The sequence below is a fragment of the Lonchura striata genome, chromosome 3 (genome assembly GCF_050655825.1).
Source record: "Lonchura striata isolate lonStrDom1 chromosome 3, ASM5065582v1, whole genome shotgun sequence".
Classification (NCBI taxonomy): Eukaryota; Metazoa; Chordata; class Aves; order Passeriformes; family Estrildidae; genus Lonchura; species Lonchura striata.
The window spans coordinates 53,171,934-53,194,207 of record NC_140705.1 but is presented as its reverse complement, the minus strand read 5'-3'; the positions used below and the strand labels follow the sequence as shown (position 1 = coordinate 53,194,207).

General features: G+C 38.1%; 1 protein-coding gene across 12 annotated transcripts in view; it reads left to right on the top strand.

Annotated features, from left to right (window-relative positions):
* The window catches only part of PTPRK (protein tyrosine phosphatase receptor type K), a 376,393-nt gene that overhangs the window by 78,458 nt on the left and 275,661 nt on the right, over positions 1 to 22,274 (top strand). For all 12 annotated transcript variants that reach the window (XM_077782214.2, XM_085576521.1, XM_021547162.4 and 9 more), the window contains exon 2: positions 3,907 to 4,029. In XM_077782214.2, the coding sequence (XP_077638340.1) occupies positions 3,907 to 4,029 (123 nt within the window). The remainder of the gene's footprint in view (positions 1 to 3,906; positions 4,030 to 22,274) is intronic.

Here is a 22,274-nt window from a genome sequence, read left to right as displayed (position 1 = left end):
CCAACTGTTTGGTGAGGTGTTTGTTTCTGATGGACTACCCGCTTTTTTCTTTTTTGTTTGTCTTTGATTGTCGAGGATGACTTGATGGCTGCTGCCACCACTGCAGGTGTGGCAGCTCTTCGCTGTGGTTGATGCTGTCCCATCCAACTCTTCTGGGCCGTGTCCTGATGGCAGTATTGTTTGAAAGGAGGACACTACTGACTGCCTTGCATCCCAGTTCTTTAGCCCTCATCAGGGCCCACTGAAGTCAGACTGGTCTGGTGTATTACTGTTGCTCACTGCTGCTGTTGCCATTTTTTTCAGAAGCATAATAGAAATCTAAGGTAAATGTGGATTTAGGTAGTGCAAGATCCAAAACCATTTGAATGTCAGCACTGTGCTTCCAGCCCAGAGATAGAGCAGAGGTGTACAAATCCCTGTGGCAGGACATATGTATTGGCAGGTATTGGCAAATTCCAGTGGTGGGGTAGTATTGAAGAAAAATTTTAAGTTATGCATCAACAGTAGCTAAAGGAATGTGGTCGTCACAGGTAATGGGACAGTGGTTGATAATACTGTTTTATTGAGTTTTGGGGGAAATTACAGATGGCTTAGTAGGACATTTATGACTTGTCATTTGTAGGATATTAGCAGACTGTTGTCAAAATGTTAGGCAACAAATATGAATGAGTACTTGAGTTCAGCTGCTGAACTTCTTTAGAAGGTAGTGATCAAGCTAATCCACTATTTTCCCTGGGCAATACTGTTACATTATTTTGAATTAGGGTGCTAATAAGTCCTGACCTTCTGGGTACTTTTTTCAGATGTGGTTTTATGTTTGAGTGATTTAAGACTTGATTTAAAATGTAGACAGTTTTGAACAAATGGCTGTGAAAGAAATATATCACTGCAGGTTTCACCCACCCACCATCCCTTCTCCCTGTGTTTTCCACACAGCATGTTGCACTAGGTTTGTCTCTTACTGCCTGGAGTTATCAAAATAGCATGCAGGCAATTGGCTGTTAAAACAGAGAAGGAGAAGTCTGAATCTGCTCATGTTTTAAGTCTTAAGGAGTAGTCTGCAGGGGGTTTGAAATGCTCGGCTTGTCTTGTGTTGTGGTAGATAAAACACTACAGCATTGGATGTTTACTTGCCTTGAAATGTCTCAGTATGTTGATAAGAAGTAAGGTGGCAGTGTGCTCCATGAGAGGAAGCCATTGGTTCAAGCAGTGTTACAGGGTTGGTTTTGTAGTGGGTTGATAATCTGTCCTGATAAACTTTGCTCATGTGCATATGATAAATGCACATTTGCTTGTTCTGTGGGTGCAGCCATGGTGTGCACACAAGGAGGAGGTTGGGATTGCTTGCTGTGTATTAACAGGTGCATTGTTATTGCTAATCAGAACTCTGATAACTAAAATTAATAGAGGGTACAAAGACAAGCAATTAAGGACATTCATCTTCCAAATGAGTCTAAAAGATTCATTGGTAGTTTAAATTTATATACTGAGGGCACTCAAACCATTTAAAAGGGTAATGGTTGCCCTGCAGGTATGTGCTTCAAAGCCATATGTCATTTTGGTGCTGGGACAGCAGACTGATAACTTCCCTTTAAGGGAAACTGCTATTCATTTATCAGTAAAACGTTGAAGGAAATGTACATTTTTTTGCTGTAGAGTGATCATAGAAGCGTAAGTTAAAGTGCAAGATTTATGTTCTAAGTCTTTTTGGCTTTATCATAATAGATGTTAATTAGAAAAGTCTCTCACTGGTAACAGAGGGCGCTGGAGTTGGGACATTAAAAAGTATAAATATTTCTCCGACACACAAATATTTCTCTCGTGCCTTGCAGTCTTTGACAGTGACACTGATGACGTAACCAACTTAGTACAGGGAATAAAATGTTGTGGTGCTTTTGTTGCTGCTGTTGATGCTCTGCTTATGTTGTCACAGGGTGATGTTTGAGCAAGTGTTGTTAATACAGAGATGCATATGAAGTTTTAAGGGTTTACGGTACAAGGATTGATCACAAATTTTGCTTCAGTGTAGAATTTTCTTTCTGTCCTGATGTTGTTCTTGCCAGCTGAAACATTGGTTTAAAGGTAATTCTGGGAGTACCTGGATGCATATCTGGCAATGGGTTTTGGTGACGTAGGAGTGTCTAAAATTTGATTTTGTCATTCAGTCAAAATGACAAATACTTTTACAGATTTGTGGGAAGTATTTGAATCATCCCTAATTTAAGATGCAGCATGATCTCTTGGTGTAGGACACCGTGCAGATCTGCTTATGGAATTTTGCAAAAGGAACTTTCTCTTCCCTAGACATGAACTCTGTGCAAACTCTGTCTAGTATGTCATTCTTGAATACTCTGTTTTGGGTGGATTATAAACATTTTCATTCTCAGTTTGGTGACATACATGCACATTTTCCCTTTCCTTTTTCTCTGGCCTTTCATAGTTCCACACCATGTATGTCTTGTACAGAGGGCAGGAAATAAGCACAGATTATAGCTCTTAGTGGCCTCAATCTCCCCTTTTCCACCTCCAACCCATTCACCTCCTGAGTGCAGTGTGAGCTGGTGAGACCCTGGCAGGCCTGGAAGGGTGTTGGCTGTTTGTGCTGTGGTGGTGACTCATCATAGGGCAACACTGGAATCTATTGTAATAAGGGGCTTTTGTTTGTTTTTGAAGTACTTGTCCCATATTTTGTATTTCAAAAAACAGACAACAAAGTCAATACAAATGCCCCTGTTATTCTAGAAGTGTCTTAGCAAAAGGAACTTGTGTTGTGATAAGCATTGTTATTTGGATTGATGTGCCTGACTTATTGAGAAGAGCATGTTACTGAGAGTTACTGAGGGAGAAGAGCATGCAAGAAATAGCTCCCCTGACTTTCACTAATTGTCTGTAGTCTAATTCTTATATAACTTTTCTAGATTAAAGAATACCACCTAAGTAATGTTGAATGCACTTTCACTGTCTCCTGCTATTGGGTTTTGTTTTTGAGTAGGAGGAGCAAACTTCAGGGCTGTGTGCCATGCATAGAGATAACAGCTGCTGCAGAATTGTATGCATGACATCTGTATTTTCTTGCCTTTATGCTCTGATTTTTTTTTTTTTTTGACCAGGCTCTTTTGATTCCTTTGTTTCTTAATTCTCAAACCTTGATCTTTTTCTGAGATTGCCATGCTTTCTTCTCTCTTTTCCCAGCCTACTTAATGGCCTTGAGTTAAGAATGGAATAAAAAACTTACTGAGTGAGACAGGGCAGACATTACTGTGCTACATGGGAATTGTCTTTTTTTCCTCACATCATTTACATTTCTTCCATTTTTTCTTTCTCTCTGTCACTTCTCACAACTTTTGTTTGTGTGACCCTGAAAAGATGCCTTGCTATGTTATGCTAGATTGATTTAGTAAATCAAGTTTACCCAATTCATTCTGGAGCAATTATTTATTTTCTAAGTAATTTTAATTAATTTTTCTGACTGTTTTGGGCACAGTATTTACCCTTGTTGTCAGTGTTTGGACTGCTTTTGCTTTCAGAGTTTTTTTGTTTTTCCTCTTTGATCTTGGTCTATTATTTTCAGTTTCCTCTGTGGTTTGGATAGCATGTTGCTTTTTGTTACACAGACTCTGAGACAGGTTTCATCTGAATAGTGACTTCAGGCTATGATTTGCTCTGACAGAAGGTGCTCTTGGGGGAAATTAGTTGTGTGGAGTAGTGATGTTTTTAGTGAAGAGAGGGGGAACACTGATGGGCGAGTTGTTTGCAGGTTTAAACTTTGTAAATGCAAGCCTGTGAACTGTGGTACAAGGCTGCGTGGGCACTGCAGTTGTGGTGGGCCCCAAAGAAACACTTCTTCTGCTTGACTCTTGGAAGGTCTCTGTTTTTATATAAACTAATAACAAATTTCTTCTCTAGGAGGATGCACGTTCGATGATGGTCCTGGGCCCTGTGACTACCACCAAGACCTGTACGATGATTTTGACTGGGTTCATGTCAGTGCTCAAGAGCCTCACTATTTGCCACCTGAAATGCCTCAAGGTGAGAAACCTCACAGATACTGGAGGATAAATTTCTTTATAAACTCAAAGCCTCATTGAATGTGACCTCAAGGCCATGGTCTGAAATCCCCACTTTAACTTTGGTGATGGAAATCATATAAAGGAACAAAAATAGTCAATATAGCAATCTTGGTAATTGAGAAGCCTTCTTAGACCAAATACCCCTTTAAAGCTGGGGTGAGGCATAGGAAAGGGAGAAAGGAAACCATAATTTCCTCTTTATTCTGTGTGGAATTCCTGTTGACTTGAAGTAAAATTCTGTGTTTTATATGACAGCCAATCTATTGATTCAATTGTTCAGGTAGGCACTAGAAGAAATGGTGAAATAAGGGATACAAGCAAAAACCCCAGACACTGATTCCTTCTTTCCCCTCCCCCCTCAACCTCCTATCATCTGCAGGTAATCAGAAAAGCTTGATTTATGGAAATATTGCTGTTGTTAATTACTATTTAGGACAGGTAATGAATAACTGAAGAGGCACAGCCTACATGACCTTGCCTGCTCACCTTTGATGAACAGCTTAATCGGCGCTTCCCAGACAGCATGATATGCTGAGAGAATGAAAGCATTTGAAATTCAGCTACATTTTCCAATTAATAATACATTAAGTAATTAATCATGCAGAGGAGGAAAAAAGGTCATGGCTATTTTATTTGTATCTAAAAGGTTTTGTGAAGTGAGGTATGTGTGGAGAAGGAATGAGAAATGTTGCCACACAGAAGTAACCTCACCTCTGCACCATTCCTTTCCCTGCATTTTGTGTACTGTTTTGAATTATTAATGGTGGTTGAGCTATATAATTTTACTTCTTAACTGCTAACTAGTGGGTTCCCCCTGCTTTGGAGTCACTGATACGAGCAGGTATTTCCATACCCAATAATTTGCAAAATAGGTTAATTAAGCAAGACCCACACTTTATTTACTGGACTTCTTGGTGCTTCAGTTTTGCATAAGGAAGAATAAATTAAAGAACTGCAACATTTGTGATGGTCTCATATTAAAAAAAGTTCAAAACAATATCTCCCCTAGTAAGGCTGAAATTAGTTACTATTCAGTTTGCATTTTTCAGAATGTACATGTTTTTTATAAAGGCTGGAGGTACCTTAACCATTTTGAGAAAAATTTGGTATTTTTAGACCTTTGGCACATCTTGTACAGGAAGAAGAGCAATTTGAGGAATTGTATTTTGAATGAATCTAAATGACAAGATAGCTTCTTGCTTATTCCAAATAACATATCTGTCATCCTTAGGGAGTTCTCAGAGTTAAATGACACAGTGCTCTCTGGCATATGATTTCTTCTCAGTTCTGCTATAGACTCCTTTTTCTCTGAGAGTAGCACATGTATTCTTTCAGAGCACATGTATTCTTTTTTTCATTTATATGCAAAATTGTGGCTGCTCAATAAAATCTATCAGAATAAAGGAATTTTTCAAAGATAGACCAAAAGAGATACAGAAGAAATTCTGGTTATTTTTTCTTCCCTTGGTTAGAATGCTAGAATTCTTGTATCAAGCTTATGTTTGGTGACTGAGATATGGACTGAAACTAAGCCTCAAATCTGTTCTGATCTGATGAGCTTCCCCTTAAGAAGTTCAGAGTCTTCAGATTGTGAAGATGTATCCCATGCATAAATATTCAGGTTCATTTGTGTTTGAAATACCATGGTTTTAAATTAAGTCTGAAAAGGTAACATGGGTCTAGAATGAGTGTCAAATTCTTCTGGTGGATCTGCAGGAAATCAAACAACAAGAGGTTTAGGGGAAAGCATAAGAGAAATAACTCATTCAGTCATCTGCTGTGCAGTGTTTTAACATTGGTGACCCTGATTACTGCTCATGAAGAAGTTACCGAAGTAGAATTAGATGTGTTAATGAAAGTATAGGTGAAATACCACTGCAGTTTTCACATTGAAAAATGCTCTATTGTACAACCTGTAGAAGAAGGTAGGAATCTCTTAGGGATCACTTTGTCCTGCTCCGTCTGTGACAGATAGCAGAGAAGGGAAGGAGTACCCAGAAAAACTAAGCAGCAAAGAAATTGAAGTCGTAGGGTAGGGGCTGTTTTCTCCCCATCTCTTCTTCTCAGAATCTATAGTCCTTCAGCTATAAACCTCTGATGGGCTCCTTCTTTACATGGCACATTTTTGTAGTGTTTTGGGCCCTTGTCTTTTACATCTCTTTGAATACAGTAAAGTGGGGCTCCAGGTACAGATTTGTCTTGGGAGGAGCACTGTTTTACCACTGTGATAACAAGAGTGAGTATGCAGCTCTAACTTCACCACAATCACAGAGAATCATGGCATTTATAGAGGATTATACTTAGTTTTCAAATGACAGTTTGCAGTCTTCAATACCTTCAGATAAAAAAAAAAAAGCCCAAACAACAAGACCCCCCAAAATAAAGCATGCAAGAGAGAACAGGACATGTGAAAAATAGTAATAGGGGGAAAACTGACAATTGCTAATGTTATGGCAAGTGCTAAATTGAAAAGCGCCAATGTTTTACTTTTGATTCAAGGGGGGTGGTAGTTAAAATCAATGTTGTGCTTTGGAGAGTGATGATGAATAATGGGAAATTTCAGACCTAATGGTATGTGCTTCAGAGTGCTATGAAAATATGAAAACTTCTCCTAATGGAAAACATTATACCAGTGTACAGTAGTAAATGCTATTGGTAAAGCAAGTGTAATTACCTCTGAGTAATTAACACAACTTCAGATTTTTTTTTTTTAGACTGACCTACATTGTATTTCTCAAGCTGTGAGCAAAGGCAAAAGCCACTTATCTTCTGTTATGGGAAAAATAAATGCAGTACAAAATGGTTTAAAAATAAAGTGAACACCTAAAGCAGGGCTTGAGTACAGATTTAAATACCAACTTGTAACTGTCTGAATTGCAGCGTACATGATAAAATCTTTGGATTACTTATTAAGACCTGGAAAAACATCTGATTTCCCATATTAGCTTTCTGAGAGCACATAAAAGCGACAGTGCTAGATCAAGCTAAAGATCTGCTGATTTTGAGTGTAGCCATTAGCAGTTGCCTAGGCAAGAAGTTGTAACAAAAAAGTGCTGATCCATGCCCTGACTGCTCTCGTACTTTCCAGCTGTTTGGCATTTAGAAATATTCTCAACTAGAAACAGTCCTTATTTATAATATTCTTAAGGAGGCTATGGTTTTGCCCTGTCAGTCTTGTCTTACTGTATGTAGGCTCTTTGAAGGCTCTAGTATCTGCTTTGGGCTAAAACAGGTTTTGTTATGGAACATGGGAAAATGCACCTCTTTTCTTTTGGACTTGCATGTGACTTCTCTTTCAAACCTGTTGATCTTATTAACAGGAAATGTGCAAAGTTGAGTACTAGTGGTCTACTCCACCATTCATTTTTTAAAAAAATACCTCTTAAATAAAACACAGACTTTTCTCCAGGCCATCATTCCAGGTCAAATAGTCCAAGACTACTGAAATGTTCCATAAGTGAAAATGGTTCTGCAGCTGTACACTTGCACTTTGTGGGAGGCAGGGCTGGTAAAAAAGTGTTGTATTTTTGTAGACATGGTGACAAAAAATGAAGTCCAAATATTTACCTTGTGTTCTTTGTCGATCTAAAGAAAGACATCTTATAGAGGTTCAAACAAACCCTTTAGAGCATGTATTATGTTTTCATGTGTGCTTTTTTTAATATTATGCTATACAAGATAGAAATTGGAGAATGCTCTTAAGCAGAAATCCAATTTTGTCTATGGATATTTTCCAGTTATTTTAGGGGATTATTCATTGTGTGCGGATAACTTAATTTTGCAGTAGACAGAGTAAATAATAGTACTTTCTTATACCACTGGAGATGTGCAAATAGGGATTTTATCTGTATTAATAATACATTTACTGATGGTTTTACCCCTAGGTAGAGGAGATAGTTTATTTACCCTGTTTGCCTTGCCTGTTAAAAGCAACATTATTCTGAGGCTATGCAAGGTCAGGGCATGAGAGCTTGTAATGGGCTGTGTGATGGGAGCCACTTAATGAAGGATTTTTTAAATGTAAGGGCTGTTACCCTCCTGGTTACAGAAGCATTTTGAAGAATGTCTAAATTATAGTGGAAAATACTGATGTGCTGAGATGGACATCTTATTTCTGATCTCTCAGATGGATAATGTGCCTAGATTGGATGTGTGCTAATTTTTTAAAACTGATTTTATAGAAATATGAGTAAACTAAATTAACAGCAGCAAGGGAAGTCTTAGTTGCACTTGTCATCTAGCATGACTAAAAAAACCCAGAATAAATCTTTAAAGGTGTTCCTTAGTAATATAGAGTTTTGCAAATTACAACTTTGTTACAATGAAGAAGATTGCAGAAATATTTTTTTTATTTTACAGAAATTGTATATAACCTTTTATGCCTTCCCATTGAAGAATAAAGTTAAATTCACTACTCTGAAAAAAAGAAAAAGAAACAAAACAATCCTGAAAAGTAAAACAACACATTCTGGTTTGGGCTGGTATTTTGGGGCAAGCCTACCCAGCTATTTCAGAAGGGAGCATGTATATGGTGAAATGTATTGGAGATGGGAGGAAATGTGTTGACAAAAAATCTTAGGCTGTACTTTCATGATACATGAACCTTTTTTTATGGTTTTTAGGTAGAATGTCTGACTGCTCATTACCACATCCTGTCATACCCAGAGGCATTCTCATGTTTCTACTTTCTCTCAGTTGTTTTGCTATGAATATGGTTGTGTACTTGTGTGGATTGGAAAAAAAATAAAAAAAGTATGCAGTTATTGGTTATCTAGTTCATTGTGCATCTGTAAAAAGATTTGCTATGCTCCTGCAGCTGATGAGGACCTGGTGGCTTGAGTGGGTACAGGGCTTGTGTAAACCTCTAAGGCACCTGAAAGAAATATGAAAATTGCATCCTTAGATTTGCGTGAAAATTAAATGTTCCTGTACAAATAGTGTTGAGTATTTGTTGTGATCTGAAAGGTCAGTTGTGGTCTATTTAAGTTCTGCCTTGTACAGAAAGGAAATAAGTTTTGTGTCACCTGCATGATGCAAAATGAATTTCAGCACAGGACCAATGTAAGCGTTTATGAAATGTATAACTGAGAGAGGGGAGACAAAAGGTCATGAAATCTGTGTTTTAATATAGATTTCATATGGATGTAGCTCAGGAAGGAAAGCTGTAATGTAAATGTCCTACAGATGAGACTTCTGGCCTTTTACTTCACTTAAACCTGAATTTTTCTCCCGTAAAAATGAATCCACTAACCCATGAATAAATTTAAATTATGTGGATGTGTAAGGGTATAGTCAGACGAAAGCCAACCATGAAGCAGTGTCTAGTGAAAAAAAAAGTGTATTTCTTGAGGCATGGATAGGATTGAGATCTCAGCAGCAGGAGAGCCCTCACCATGTCCTGGGTTACCGAGCCCTGCTGCTCCACACATGATGTGGCAGCTTGCTGTTTTGTGCTACAGAAGGGTGAAGTTCAAGCAGGGTCTCTTTCTGGATCCCTTTTTTTTAATAGGCAGGTGAACAAAGTTTACTAGTCCACTGAGTAGCTGAGAACTGAATTTTCAATATTTTGTTGCCCTATGATTTGCATTGTTGGTGTAAAGATCAGAGAAACTGAGGAAGGGAATTTTTTGACTAGATCATAGATTGGCAAATGCTATCCAGGAATGTAGTGGTTTTAGAATTTGATAATTGAAAGCTTATCTGGGTCATTACATTGTAAGATAAATCCAAAATCCTGGGTCTGTGTTTGGGGCTGCTAAGAAATTCTGATTGTCGTTCTCCTTTTTACAGTTCTTTATGTGATAGGATATATATGTTTTATTTAAAGTGGCTTTATTCTTTTTTCTTCGACGCTTAAGTCTTAATATTCTCCTTCACCCCAAATGTTGACTGATATTTATTTTCTGTTTAACTTGTCAATGCATTGCAGAGCTCAATTTATTTGAAGCACTTCCTTCATCCGAAAAACATATTTTCATGCCTTCCTTGTTCAGTAAGCTTTGTGCTTGCTTTTTTTTTGTCTGTTAGTAGCATCTTTAACAGAAAGAAACCTACCTTGTTAGTCCAGTGCAATTAATGTCTGCCTAAAGAACACGTGTAAACATCCTGATCCTATTTGGCTCATTCAGTACAGTGCACTATCCATCTATTGACCAATTCCAAGGATTCCCTGTTCGCAGATACACTTGGTATAAAGTGAACAGTGGAGGAGCACAGGGAAGGATTTATAGATATTGCACAGTGTATCAGTACTTTTGTACATTTAGATAAGCCATTTTTTTTGTCAAAAAATTTAGGTGTGAGTTTAGTAACAGTAAAGTTTTTGTGGTAATAGCAATAACTTTGGCATAGGAGTAACAAATGTGTTGGGTTTTCATTCATTGACACAGATTTCTTGCTGAATTTACACTAAATAAATTACTTCACCTTCAAGGCCAACTACTATACCTGCTTACCTACACTGATTTGGTTGGATTTGCTTTTTCTTTTCCTTTTCTAAGTTACAATACTATTTGGTTCAGCCTTATCCCTTCCATCCAGTGTATAAAATTCAGCCTTCTGAGAAACTGCTCCTTCTTTTTCCTTTTTCTGTTCTTTTTTTCCTAGTTCAATATTTGAAATATATTAGGATGTTGCTCTGAGTCTGGACTACTAAATTAAAACAAAGGGAGAAATCTGTTTGTTATAGATAATTTCAAAGTAGTAGGTCAATCTTGGACAAATCTATCTTTGCCATCCTGAGCATTTTTAGCAGTCTTCCTGTTTGTTGCAGTTTTCTGTTGAGTGCTGCAGCTTTCTAGCTTCTGGTATCTGTATCTCAAGGACTTCAAATGGGATTGGTCAGCACTGTGGGCAGGGAGAAATGACCAGTTCTGGTCAACTCTTGCTACTCTTGGTCAGAAGCCTGGGCTGTAAAGTGGAAGTGTTTCATTGCTTGTATAAAGTCAGCTGCTGCTTCGATATTTGTGAATGCCAGTCAGAGGCTTTACCTGGAACTTCCATTTTGGTAGCAATGTGAAGGGTGAACAAAAAGCAATATGGTGCTGTGCTGGCCTTTCAGAATTGATGGAAAAACAGTGTTGAATAGCACATTGGTAGCCTGGAAGGGGCTACAGGTTATTTGAAGCATTTAGAAGCATTCAGATTATGCAAAGCTAGAAGACCAAAGCGCAGCAAGGAGAAGTGCTTATTTGGTTTCTCACAGCTTACCTGCATGGAGAGGAACAAGCCCTACTTTGACTGTTGTATCTGCCTGTTGTACAGTTGTCCTACCATCATTTTCACTCTCAGCCTGCTCGTGTGTGTGTGTAAATGTATTTATTTTTTTCTCCTGAAGATAGCAGTTGCCTCACCTTCAAATTTTCTGGGCTATTTTGGAGTGCAGTGGAGGGTCAGACCCAAGTTAATGTACTGCTGCTTTTCACATGGCTTCATTCAGTTCAGAGCATGTTTGTGTGCTTCTGTTTACAGAAGAAGGCATAGGGTCAGCACATCTGGTAACTTTGAAACCTCTGTTTAGCACCCTTTGGCTGGACCCTCTCATAGAAAAGATAAAAAACAGACAACTAGCATATGTGAAGTTATTTTATGTTTGCATAGCTGCTTCTGTTTGCTGTAAGTGTAGGTGGCATCCTTCTCTGTCCCTGTCTATGTCTGCTCCTGTTCTTTAGCTTTAACATTTCTGTAGATTGCCCTGGCTGGAAACCTTTTTGCTCTGCATTCAGCTCCCACTCACCTGTGTGTAATTTTTTTAGCAGTAATATACCACATCTTGACTTATAGGAGATGGAGAAGAAGCCAGATTAGAAGTAGAGGAAAAAAGTAAAATAATTTTACTACTTGGAAGAGGATAAGTAAAAACAGCACATAGGAACTATTTGGGGAGGAGAGTGAAGGACTTGATGTATGAAAAAGACTGGTGTTCAGACAAGACAGAAAAAAGCCCTGTGATAGAATGAGTAATGTACAATGGTGGCTAATGCATATTATTCCAAAGCAGTAAATTTCAGAAAGAAATGCCATGTATTTCTGTTGCTAGAGTGCTGAGGTAATCCTTTGTGCATGGGTACTTCCCCTTCCCTGGGCTAACTTCTGACTTTGGTCACAGCAAATACGAAGCGTCTTCATGGAAGGGAAGCTGTGGGATTCTTTGAATTCACTGCAGAGTAAGAGCATTCCCAATTTAGTACAGGATATGCTATGCAACTGTAAACTAATATCTGAATTACCTACAAATCTATAACCTGAGCAATGGCAATCCCAACAACAGAAGAAGCAATGCCTATTAAAACAAACAAAAACCTGTAAATAAGATGAGATAAAATTCAGTAAGCCAAATAATAGCAAAAAAAAAAAAAAACAAACAAAAAAAAAAACCACCAAAAAAACCCAAACAAACAAAAAAACCCAAACCAAAACAAACAAACAAAAAAATCAAAGGGAAGTGATGCTTTACTGAATGTTTTCTGTGTACAGTGCCTGAAATTTTCCTATCTGCTTAAATATTGATTTCTGAGCTCCAGCATGTAATATATGTTCCCATATTCCCTTTTTTATATTACATGCTCAGCATGTAATATATGTTCCCATATTCCCTTGTGCTTTTGCTGCAGGTCGATGCTGATGCAGCAGTCATTGATGTTTGTTAATAGTGACTACAAGTGCAGTATTAATAAAATTATTATTTTACAGAACAGATTTTGAGTCAACTGAGAAGGTTCAAACTTTTCTTATGTTGTAGTAAGCAAATGAAAATTACTATCAGAAAACTGCAAAATATTTAATTTGTGCATTTCTATCATTACTTGTAGATACTTGTTCAGTTTGATTTTTTGAGCTAGTTAGTAAGGTTTGTGTAATCCCTTTTTCCTTTTTTTTCTTCCTTTTTTATTTTCTTCTCTGTCACTCTCTCCCACACCCGAGCCTCTTTGCTGGGATTATTTTTTCCCTTTCCCACCTTGCTACATAGAAACATCTTGAAAAGGAAAATCTATCTTATGAGGGGTTACACAAATCTCATTTCTGAGCATGTAGGCTGTGAAGAAGCAGTTGCTGAGGTGGTGCTTATTAGGGAAGGAGCAGGTTTGTGTCAGGTACAGGAACAGATTCAGCTGTGTTGCTTTGCTTTGCCTTGTATGTGATGTTTGTGTTTGTTTCTGAATCTTGTTTAATCATTAGCATGTGTAATGTTGCTTCCACACTCACAGCGACATTCAAAGATGTCTTTTTTATTTTTTGTCTCATCTCCTCCTGGGCTTGAAAGAGCAATCTTATTTAAGTATGTTTTAGAGTAAAGTTTAAAATATTACTAAGAAATGAAATCCATTAAGTACATGACCCAGTAGAAAAATATTACTTTTAAAATGAAATACGTTATTTCATTCCAAAACATGTTGCTTCTGTCCAAAGAGGGGTGGACTTTTCTCAGATTTAAACTGTAGTCAAAATCAGCAAGCAGGAAAACTTGAATTAGATCATACATTTTTAATTTGTTTGGCATTTTACGTACTGTCTATCTTGCAGAGAAAAAAAGCATATTTTCCCCATCCCCTCTATCCCCCCCGCCCCCATCACCTCAGCAGACTGGAAAAGCACCTGTCTTTTATCAGAACCCTACTTCTATTCAGACTCTTCTAGGCTGGAGAGCTATAATTAAGTAATACTCTGACGTAATAAAAGCTCAAGGGTGTGATTTTTTTTTTTTTTTTTGGTGGCGATTTTGCTTCTTATTTCTTGAAGAAAAGAAACATTTGATTCTTATTTGTTTCAGAGGAAACAGCTTTTAGAGCTCCCAGTCTATTCTGCAGCTTTAGGGGAAAAAATGTGGAACTTAGAAGTACGCTTACAATGTAGAGTGCTGGACTACCCCAAGGTATTCCAGTTAACCTTGTGTTCGTCGGGTGGGAGAGATGACCCAGCTCTCCATCTGTTGCTGAGTTAGCAAAACTGCCAAACTTTTTGTGTTCTTCTATCTCTTTAAAGAACAATTCTGAGGATTTGACAGCTATTTAGTCTGTTTGGGATCGAACTATTCTTAGCTTCAAAAAACTAGCCTTGTATAAACATGAACCAGACATACTCTACTCTTTTAGAGAAAGTCAACAAACAGTATGAACTAAGCAGCTTTCTCGTACATTTGTGTTCTCAACTTATTCCCATGAATGAAGGATCAGTAAGCACAAGGCATACAAACAGAAGAAGCTGTTGTCATTAATTTTTCTTATTTGGTATAGCTGACATCTGCTAATACAGCCTTTACCTTCTATCACCTTCTCCATTGTGTGTGCCAGGCTTATGGCTGGCTTTGAAATGTCCCAACTTGTGAACTTCCTTGAAAGAAATAAAGAAAATATGCAGCTGAGTGACATTAGCAAGTGTCCCTTGTACTTGCAGTAGAGATGGCTTCTTGTGTCTGCTGGTTACAGTGCATGGGAGCAGGTTGCCTTGGCTCCAGGCTTTGTAGGTGGTCTCTTATCACTTTCCTCCAGACTGGCAGTAAGAGCTCTGCTTTCCAATTAGACTGCAGTTGAAGGTAGATATTAAGCCAGTATAAGTTTCCAATTAGGCTGCAGCTTCACAGGTCACAGTGAGCCAGCCTAATACCTTACTGTTGAGTAAAGGGATTATTCTGCTCATCTTTACTCCCTCTCCTCCCTTGCCCTCATGTTTCAGCTAGCTTCCTCAGCTAGCTTTACTTGTCAGAGCTCATGGAGAGCTGATACAACTCATTATCCCTGAGAAAATGTTGTTGTTTTTCTGGATTCATCTGTTTTAGTGAATTGACTTGACTTAAGTCTGACAAACATCACAGCCAGCAGCACAAGGGAATGAAGGAGCTGAAAGGATGAGTGGCATAAAAACAAGAGGAGAGGCAGACACATGGAGTTGTTAAGTCATGTCACCTGTAAGCTGTAAACAGCAGTTTGTGTTGTGAATTTTGTGATAAATATAATCTTAATTTCCACCCTGTCAGCCCCAAGGTTTTCCTTTCATGATGCCTTTGTATTGGATCTTGGAACCAAGAAAGATCCTGGAACCAAGAAAGAGTCTGTTTCTTGGAACCAAGAAAGAATCTGTTATGAGACAGTGGATATTCACACTTGTGTCTAAGTGCTCTCTCCAAATGTGGAGAACCATGTAAGCAGCTTCTTTGTAGGATTCAGACAGGTACATACTTTTAAATATGTTGATTGCACGTTGTTGGAAAACATCCTCTGCTGGAATTCATTTAGTTTATAAGGAGGAGGAGGTTACCACCAAGTGAGAAATATTGGCCACCTGGGAGCAGATGACTGCATGAAGACAGCTGCTGTATCAAGCTTATTCAACAATGAGGTATTTGTGCAATGGCTTAAAGAAACCATGGGAAAAGTGTACAATTAACTTCTTAGACAAAAAGTCTGATTCCCTCTAGATAGAATTTTGCAACTCAACCAGCTGACCTAGTTTGAAAAAAAATCCTTAAAATTACTATGTAAATTTACTTACATTGTATGAAATTCATGTTACTCACAAGGTACACAATTTATTTTGCATATATAATTTATATTTATATAAAATTATATTCATGTAATATTCATATGGAATTGATATGAAGTTTTTGATTAAGGAGTGTGAAAGAAGCAAAGTTGCTAAACAGTGTACGTAGCTTATGGGTAAGGATCAAAGAATAAATCAGCACAGGTGATTTTGCTATGAGTGTCTTGTACATTCTACCAAGAGCAGGAAACAGATGAAGCCCTCTTTATGCAGTTGGTGAAAGCCTCACAGTCAGAGACGCTGAGGGACGCTACCTTCGCCAACAAGGAAGAGCTGTTTGAGTCTGGTTAAGAGCAGCAGTTTCAGCTGAAACAATCATGAGCTTGAGTTTGAGAGAAGTCCCCAGGGCTAACAGCAGAATTACAGACTTGAATTTTGAGGAGCAGATTTTGACCTCTTCAGGCAGTTGCTTTGAAGGATCCTGTTGGGAGATACCCTGAAGGGCAAAAGGGTTCAAGAAAGCTGGTTGATCAAGGACAACTTCTTGAAGCACAGGGATAGACTGTTGCCTTCCAGAGAGCTAAACAGGCATGGCGGAATGGCATTATGGATGAACAGAGCCTGTGCATCAAGAGTTCACAGAGACAGAAGCAGGGAGAGGCCACTTTGAAGGATATGGAGACATTGCCTGCTCATAATAGGGATGGAGTCAGGAAAGCCAAAGCTCAGCTGGAATTCAAGCTAGAAAAGGACCTGGAGTACAATAGGAAAGCTTTCCTCCATAGGTACACTGGCAACAAGAAGGAGGCTAAGGAGAGTGTAGACCCACTGATTAGTGAGATTAGGGACAAAACAGAAAGGATGTACTTGATGCCTTCTTTGCTTCAGTTTTCAGAGATAAGGACTTATCACCAAACCTTTCAGGGTCTTTGAGGGTGAGACTGTATCTGAGGAGATGTGGACAGAGGGATCACTTAACCACTTGGACATTCACTAGCCTGTGGGACCAGGTGGAATGCAACCATTGGTAGGCAGATATTGTGATACAGCTTTCTCTTATCTTCAAAAATTCATGGCACTTGTGGGAAGCTTTGCAGGACTGGGAAATGACAGCATCACATCAGTTCTTAAAATGGATTAGAAAAAGGATACAGGGAACTACGGATCATTATAGAAACAGTTTCCAAACACATGAAAGGCAAGAAAGGGAGCAGCCAACGTGGGTATTGTTCTCTGTAGTATGCAGTGAACCAGGTAGCATGTGTCCCATATCTTGGCTTTAGTAGGCCTGCAACACTGTCTTTCATAGTTTACTTTTCTCTGAACTGGGGATATATGAGCTCGGCAAATAGATAATAAGTGCAAAGTTGGCTGAACTCCCAGATGCAAGGCTGTGATCAGGGGTGCAAAGTCCTTCTGGTGGTCAGTTTTATGTCTTTAGTGTGCTGGAGGGCAGGGCAGGCCTTGAAGGGTCATGGACAGGTTGAAGAATGAGACTGACAGTCCTGGACTAGGTAGCTGAACAATGGCTTTGCAGAACCTGGGAGTCCTGGTGGAGCTTGAACCAGCAGGACATCTTCCCAACAAGAAAGGCTAGCAGCCTCCTGAGTTTGCTAGAGTGCTGGATTGCCTAATCCTTCTCTCCTGTTCAGCACTGGTGAGACACATCTGAAGTGATGTGCCTGGTTCTGGGCTCCCCATGATGAGGAAGACATGGACATGCTGGAATGAGTCCAGCAAAAGGCTACCAAGCTAATCAAAGACTGGATCGCAGGACATTCAAGGAGAGACTGAGAGGACTATCTATGTATGCTCAGCCTGGAGGACAGAAGACTTGAAGAGGACCTTATTTGTGGTCAAGAAATGCCTCATTGGAAGATACAGGAGAGGTAGAGCCATGCACTTTTCCCATGGTGATGGGATGAGGGGTAGTGGGGACAAGTCAGAATATGGAAAATTTTGGTTTGTTCTTTTTAATGAGTGATAAAATCAGAGGAGATGCCCAGAGGCATGACAGGCCTGCTACGTAGTCTGATCTGAGCAGTGTGTTGGACTAAAATGGCCTCCAGAGGTGCCTTCTGACTTGAACCACTCTGACTTCATGAAAACATTTATAAGCATGTTGATTAGGAATTAATATAAATTAAGAACTAGAAAACTAAGATGATGAAAACTAAATAGGAAAAATAGAGTGAGTTGAACAAGATGGAAAATGGTGTGGGTTTTTGCCTGCCACAAATCAGTAGTAGGATCTGGAAGTTCTACTCAGGAATAGAAGATGTGCAGTAATCCTTATTCTAGCAAGAATGTATTTGCTTTGGGTGATAATGTATCTTCTTCTCCCACGGGTAATTGGGATACCAAATGGCAACTGCTGAAAAAGAAATACATGTTAAATCGGCAGGACAGGACAATATCCATACAGAACATTTTGCATGAAACCCTTGTTTTAAGAGTCATTTAAGATGACCTAGATTTTTTTTTTTTTTAAGACTTTAGTAACTTTTTAAAGACTTTAATAACTTTGAAGACGTTATTCCAAGTTTTTGTGCTTTTCATGTTTCAATGTGATGGTGAGCTTGTTGACGTGATGTTGTCATTTTATGACCTAGGATTTTTTAAAGACCAGACTATCCAAAACTTTTGGTTCTTTTTTAAAATAATCTGCTTGGGAAGCAGTTGATATGATATTGACAGTAGAGTAATATCAAGGGATGAATGAGGCTTAAAGGCGGTAGCATAAGTAGATTTTGTCATTGTTTCATGAAGGTAGTGTTTTATTCACAGAGTAATTTTTGTTTTGGTATCTGCTCAGCCATTTATGGCTAACTCTGTTTTTGGGACTGCAGGTTGAAAAACCATGACTTAAAAGGTTTCGGGAGTGACAGGAAATTTTACAGCTGTGTACAGACATAAATACAGTTGGAGTATAAATTGTTGGTGGGCAGATGTAATTGCGTCTGTAGAGAGCATTTGCCCTTGTGATGTTGTCTGTTTCAAAACCAGATGCTGAGAAATGGGGGCAGTCAACAGTGTGAAGGATTTGGAAAGTGCCTTTTGTTGAGACTGAAGAAGGAGTCTGTTGAGTCAGCCTGGAAGAAATTTCAACTCTTGTGGGAAGGGCCAGAGTGGCTGCATGAGAAAAAGGTTTAATTGGTGATGGCTATTGTACCCAGCCACCAAAGACACTGTGTCTGGCGACTGCAAGCAGAAGTCATATAAAATCTTCTCTGCCCTATTTGAAACATTTCTTTTTTTGCTGAGGGAAGTTAACATTAAAACAATTTGGATTACTTTAGATTTTCTTGTTGCTTGTTTTGTCACTTTTTGGTTTTCAGTGACTGTAATTGGCCTACTTCAGATCCTGGTTTTGTAGCTTGTTTATGTATTTATTAGTTTCCACAAGTGAAACTGAAAAAAGAACTATTTATTCAGTCTGAAGTGGAGAAATGATTGCATGAATGTGTGTTATGAAGGTGCAAAATGAGTAATGAGCTGGAATACAAACCCCTGAAGGCAGCTAGGCCTGTCTCTGGGGAAGAATGTAGTTTATTCAGCCAGGAAATTGCTCAGTGGAAAGATTTATTTACTTATTAATTTTCATATTTTCAGAGTATGGCAGCATTTTAAAGTTTGTACCACAGATTGCCAAAATTTTCAGATTTGTAAATTGGGAAGTTGTGGTGTGGTCAAAAGTTTGGCACCATCTCCCCTCACCAGCCCAGAGCTCCTCCAGTCTGCTAACCTGTCCTTCCCATCTTCTAAAATCAATTACCTTCTCTATGTTCTTCCCCCACTTCCTTGAGACAGGTTCTTTTTGCTCCAAGGCTCATTCAGATCTGAGATCTCAGGGGCTGACCCCACCTGCTCTGTGCACCAGCAAGCAGGTCTGAAGAGTGGAGCTGGGACCTGCTGCCATGGCTGTGGTCACTCTTGAAACCATATGTACCTTGAAACTTTGTTCTTCTTTCGCCTCTCTTTCTCCTTGATCCATTGATCCATTGCAGGTGTGATCCCCAGATGTGAGAGGTCTTAGCACTGCTGGAGAGTCATATCAATGCCTCCTTGAGGGACCTGCAGTATTTGTATACTGTTGCATATTTTTAATATAACATTTATATATTTAAAGAAGGCTTCAATAAGATTTTCAGAAATAAGCATTGCATACAAAGATACAAAGTTGCCCAAGCTGTACCTTCAGCTTCTTGGTTGTGAAACTTCATGTGTTATTTAAAGCTTGTTTTAGAGCTAGCAATGTTCTACAGTTTCAGCCTTTTAAGATAGAGAGCAAGAGAGTGTTTTCTTTGTCACGACAGCTGTGGCAGGTATGTATTTCGTGAACAGGCCCTTGTTAAGCCAGGGATTTGAACAGATACCTCAGGTAGGCTTCCTGATGTCAGCTGATTGGTTACAAGATAACAAGTGAAAATTAGGAATTAATAGATGCTTTAATTTTTCCGTGACTAAATCAGAAATAGTGGTGTCATGGGGAGACAACACATCCAAACACTCCATTCAATGTATTCTGCTTAACTTGGGCACCAAGCTCCCTTACCAAGAGGAGGGAAGCAGTATTCTTTCAGATCTGTGCTGTTTCCTATCGACTTCTGAGAAGGCAACTGGGAAAAAAAATCTTTGCTGCTCTTTTTTGAGTCATGTGCTGTTTCTGGATTGCTTGCAGACTTTAGCTGACTTTGCTGCTAGGAGAAACTTTCAAATATATCTAACTTAAATAGATGAACATTTATCTTCCATGTGCTTTGATAGCTTCTCCTAAAACATTTCCTGTTAACAAAGATATTTGCATGTAAATGTTTATCTCTTGCATTCCATCTGCTCCATCTCTTTCATCCTTAACTCAAATTCTAATTATGATAGCATTTATCATTTTTCCCCAAGGAAACTGTGGTATCACTTATATAGGATCTAACATTTCTGCAGCAATATTTGAAAAGGTAAATTTGAAATTTTACTTGTTTCTTTTCTTAATAGAAGTTTGTTCTGTACAGGGAATCAAATTTCATGGTTAAGTGTGTAAAAGAGTGAACCAGAAAGTATTTTTCACCTTTTCTCTAGTTCAGCAAAAGCACTGTTGAGTGAGATGCAACAAAATTGATGCTTGCCTTAATGTGTAGGATTGAATTTAACAGATAAACAATGTTTTTTTACTGTAATCTTGATGTTGTTCAAGTGTGGAGTAGTTTATATTGTTTTTTTTTTTTTTTTTCATGTGTCCTGCATTTAGCTTTTACTTACACAGTTAAATAAAGTAGAAAAAAATATTTGTTGTAAAAGTAATGAAGAAAATAATTAGTATCTTGGACAAAATTAACTTATGCATGCTGGAATATTGGGGAACTAAAACATACAATACATTTGAAATATCCTAGAAAATTCCTGTTTAATGATTTGTGTAAAAGCTTTTATAATTTACCTACCCATGGTCCTTTAGGTAAGTGCTCCAGATACTTCAACATGTTTGCAAGAGGGATCATTATAGAACATATTTCACTGTGTTAGTCCAGTTGCAGATGGATTTTTATGGAAACAACCATCCCTAAGTTGTAAAACAGCTGCTTTGGGGGTGTGGAGAGTGCCACATCCCCATTACCTGTTTGTCTTCCTCCCCTGTGAGACTCAGCATGACTTGTTAGAAATGTACTGAAATCTTTTGTGGGTGGTTGAGCATTACAATCGAGAAAATTGACTTAATGGAAAAGAAAGAACTGAAAGTGTCAGCTGAAAATAAGATCTCTTGTGTCCTTCCATCCCTTCCTCCAAATATAAACTGTAAACTGGGACTACAGGCTCTTTGTCTCATGATTCGCTTCTCTTTAAAATTCTACAATTGTACAGTTACAAAGAAAAAGAAAATCCACTGTTAATATAAAACTGAAAGTTGTAGTCAAGGAAGTTTATTGACAAAAGCATAAGATCGTAAGCTAAGGGACTGAATGTTTAAATTACATGGCAAGTTTCGTAAATATTTTATGATTTTGTCTAAATGTTCATATTTTAAAATAAAGTTTGAGGAAAAAACCAAAAGCATGATCTAATCTAAAATGCAAATATTTTTAAATGTAGACTACTATACTGGTCTGCTCTCAGATAATTTAAAAATATTATGGAATGTTTAATGTGAAACATAAACCTAATGTTGCTGTTAATTTATCATTTACCACAGCAAAGTCTTTGTTCTGCAATATCATCAGCATATTAGTTCCCTGTAATATCTAAACCACTATATATCTTGGAAAAAAAAAAAAAAACTTTGATCAAAGATCTGAACTTGAAATAAATGTATTAATTTTTTCCCTTAGACTTGATAGGATAGTGAATATTTTTTTGTGTTAAATAAGAAAGTTAATTTTAGTATTTTAAAAAACATACAGTAATTTGCATGGTTCCCTAATGCCTCTGTACTTTATTGAAATTTATGATAGAAAGTAAAATTACACATAATGATATTTGTCTTTGACCTTACAGGTTAATAAGAACTACAGATACTTACCATTTTATTTCGTTGTCTAAAATGATGAAAACCATTGATTTTGTACTTTGTAATTTCATAGTCATCCCTTCCCCTTTTTGCTCTGACTTATCTCCATCTCTCTCCCACTCTTCTGAAATGCTTTTAGCTACCCTTGCACAGATAGGCACAAGGTCATAAAATAAAAGTACATCTGAATCTGCAGACACATGATGTGGGTGTTTCACAATCAGTTT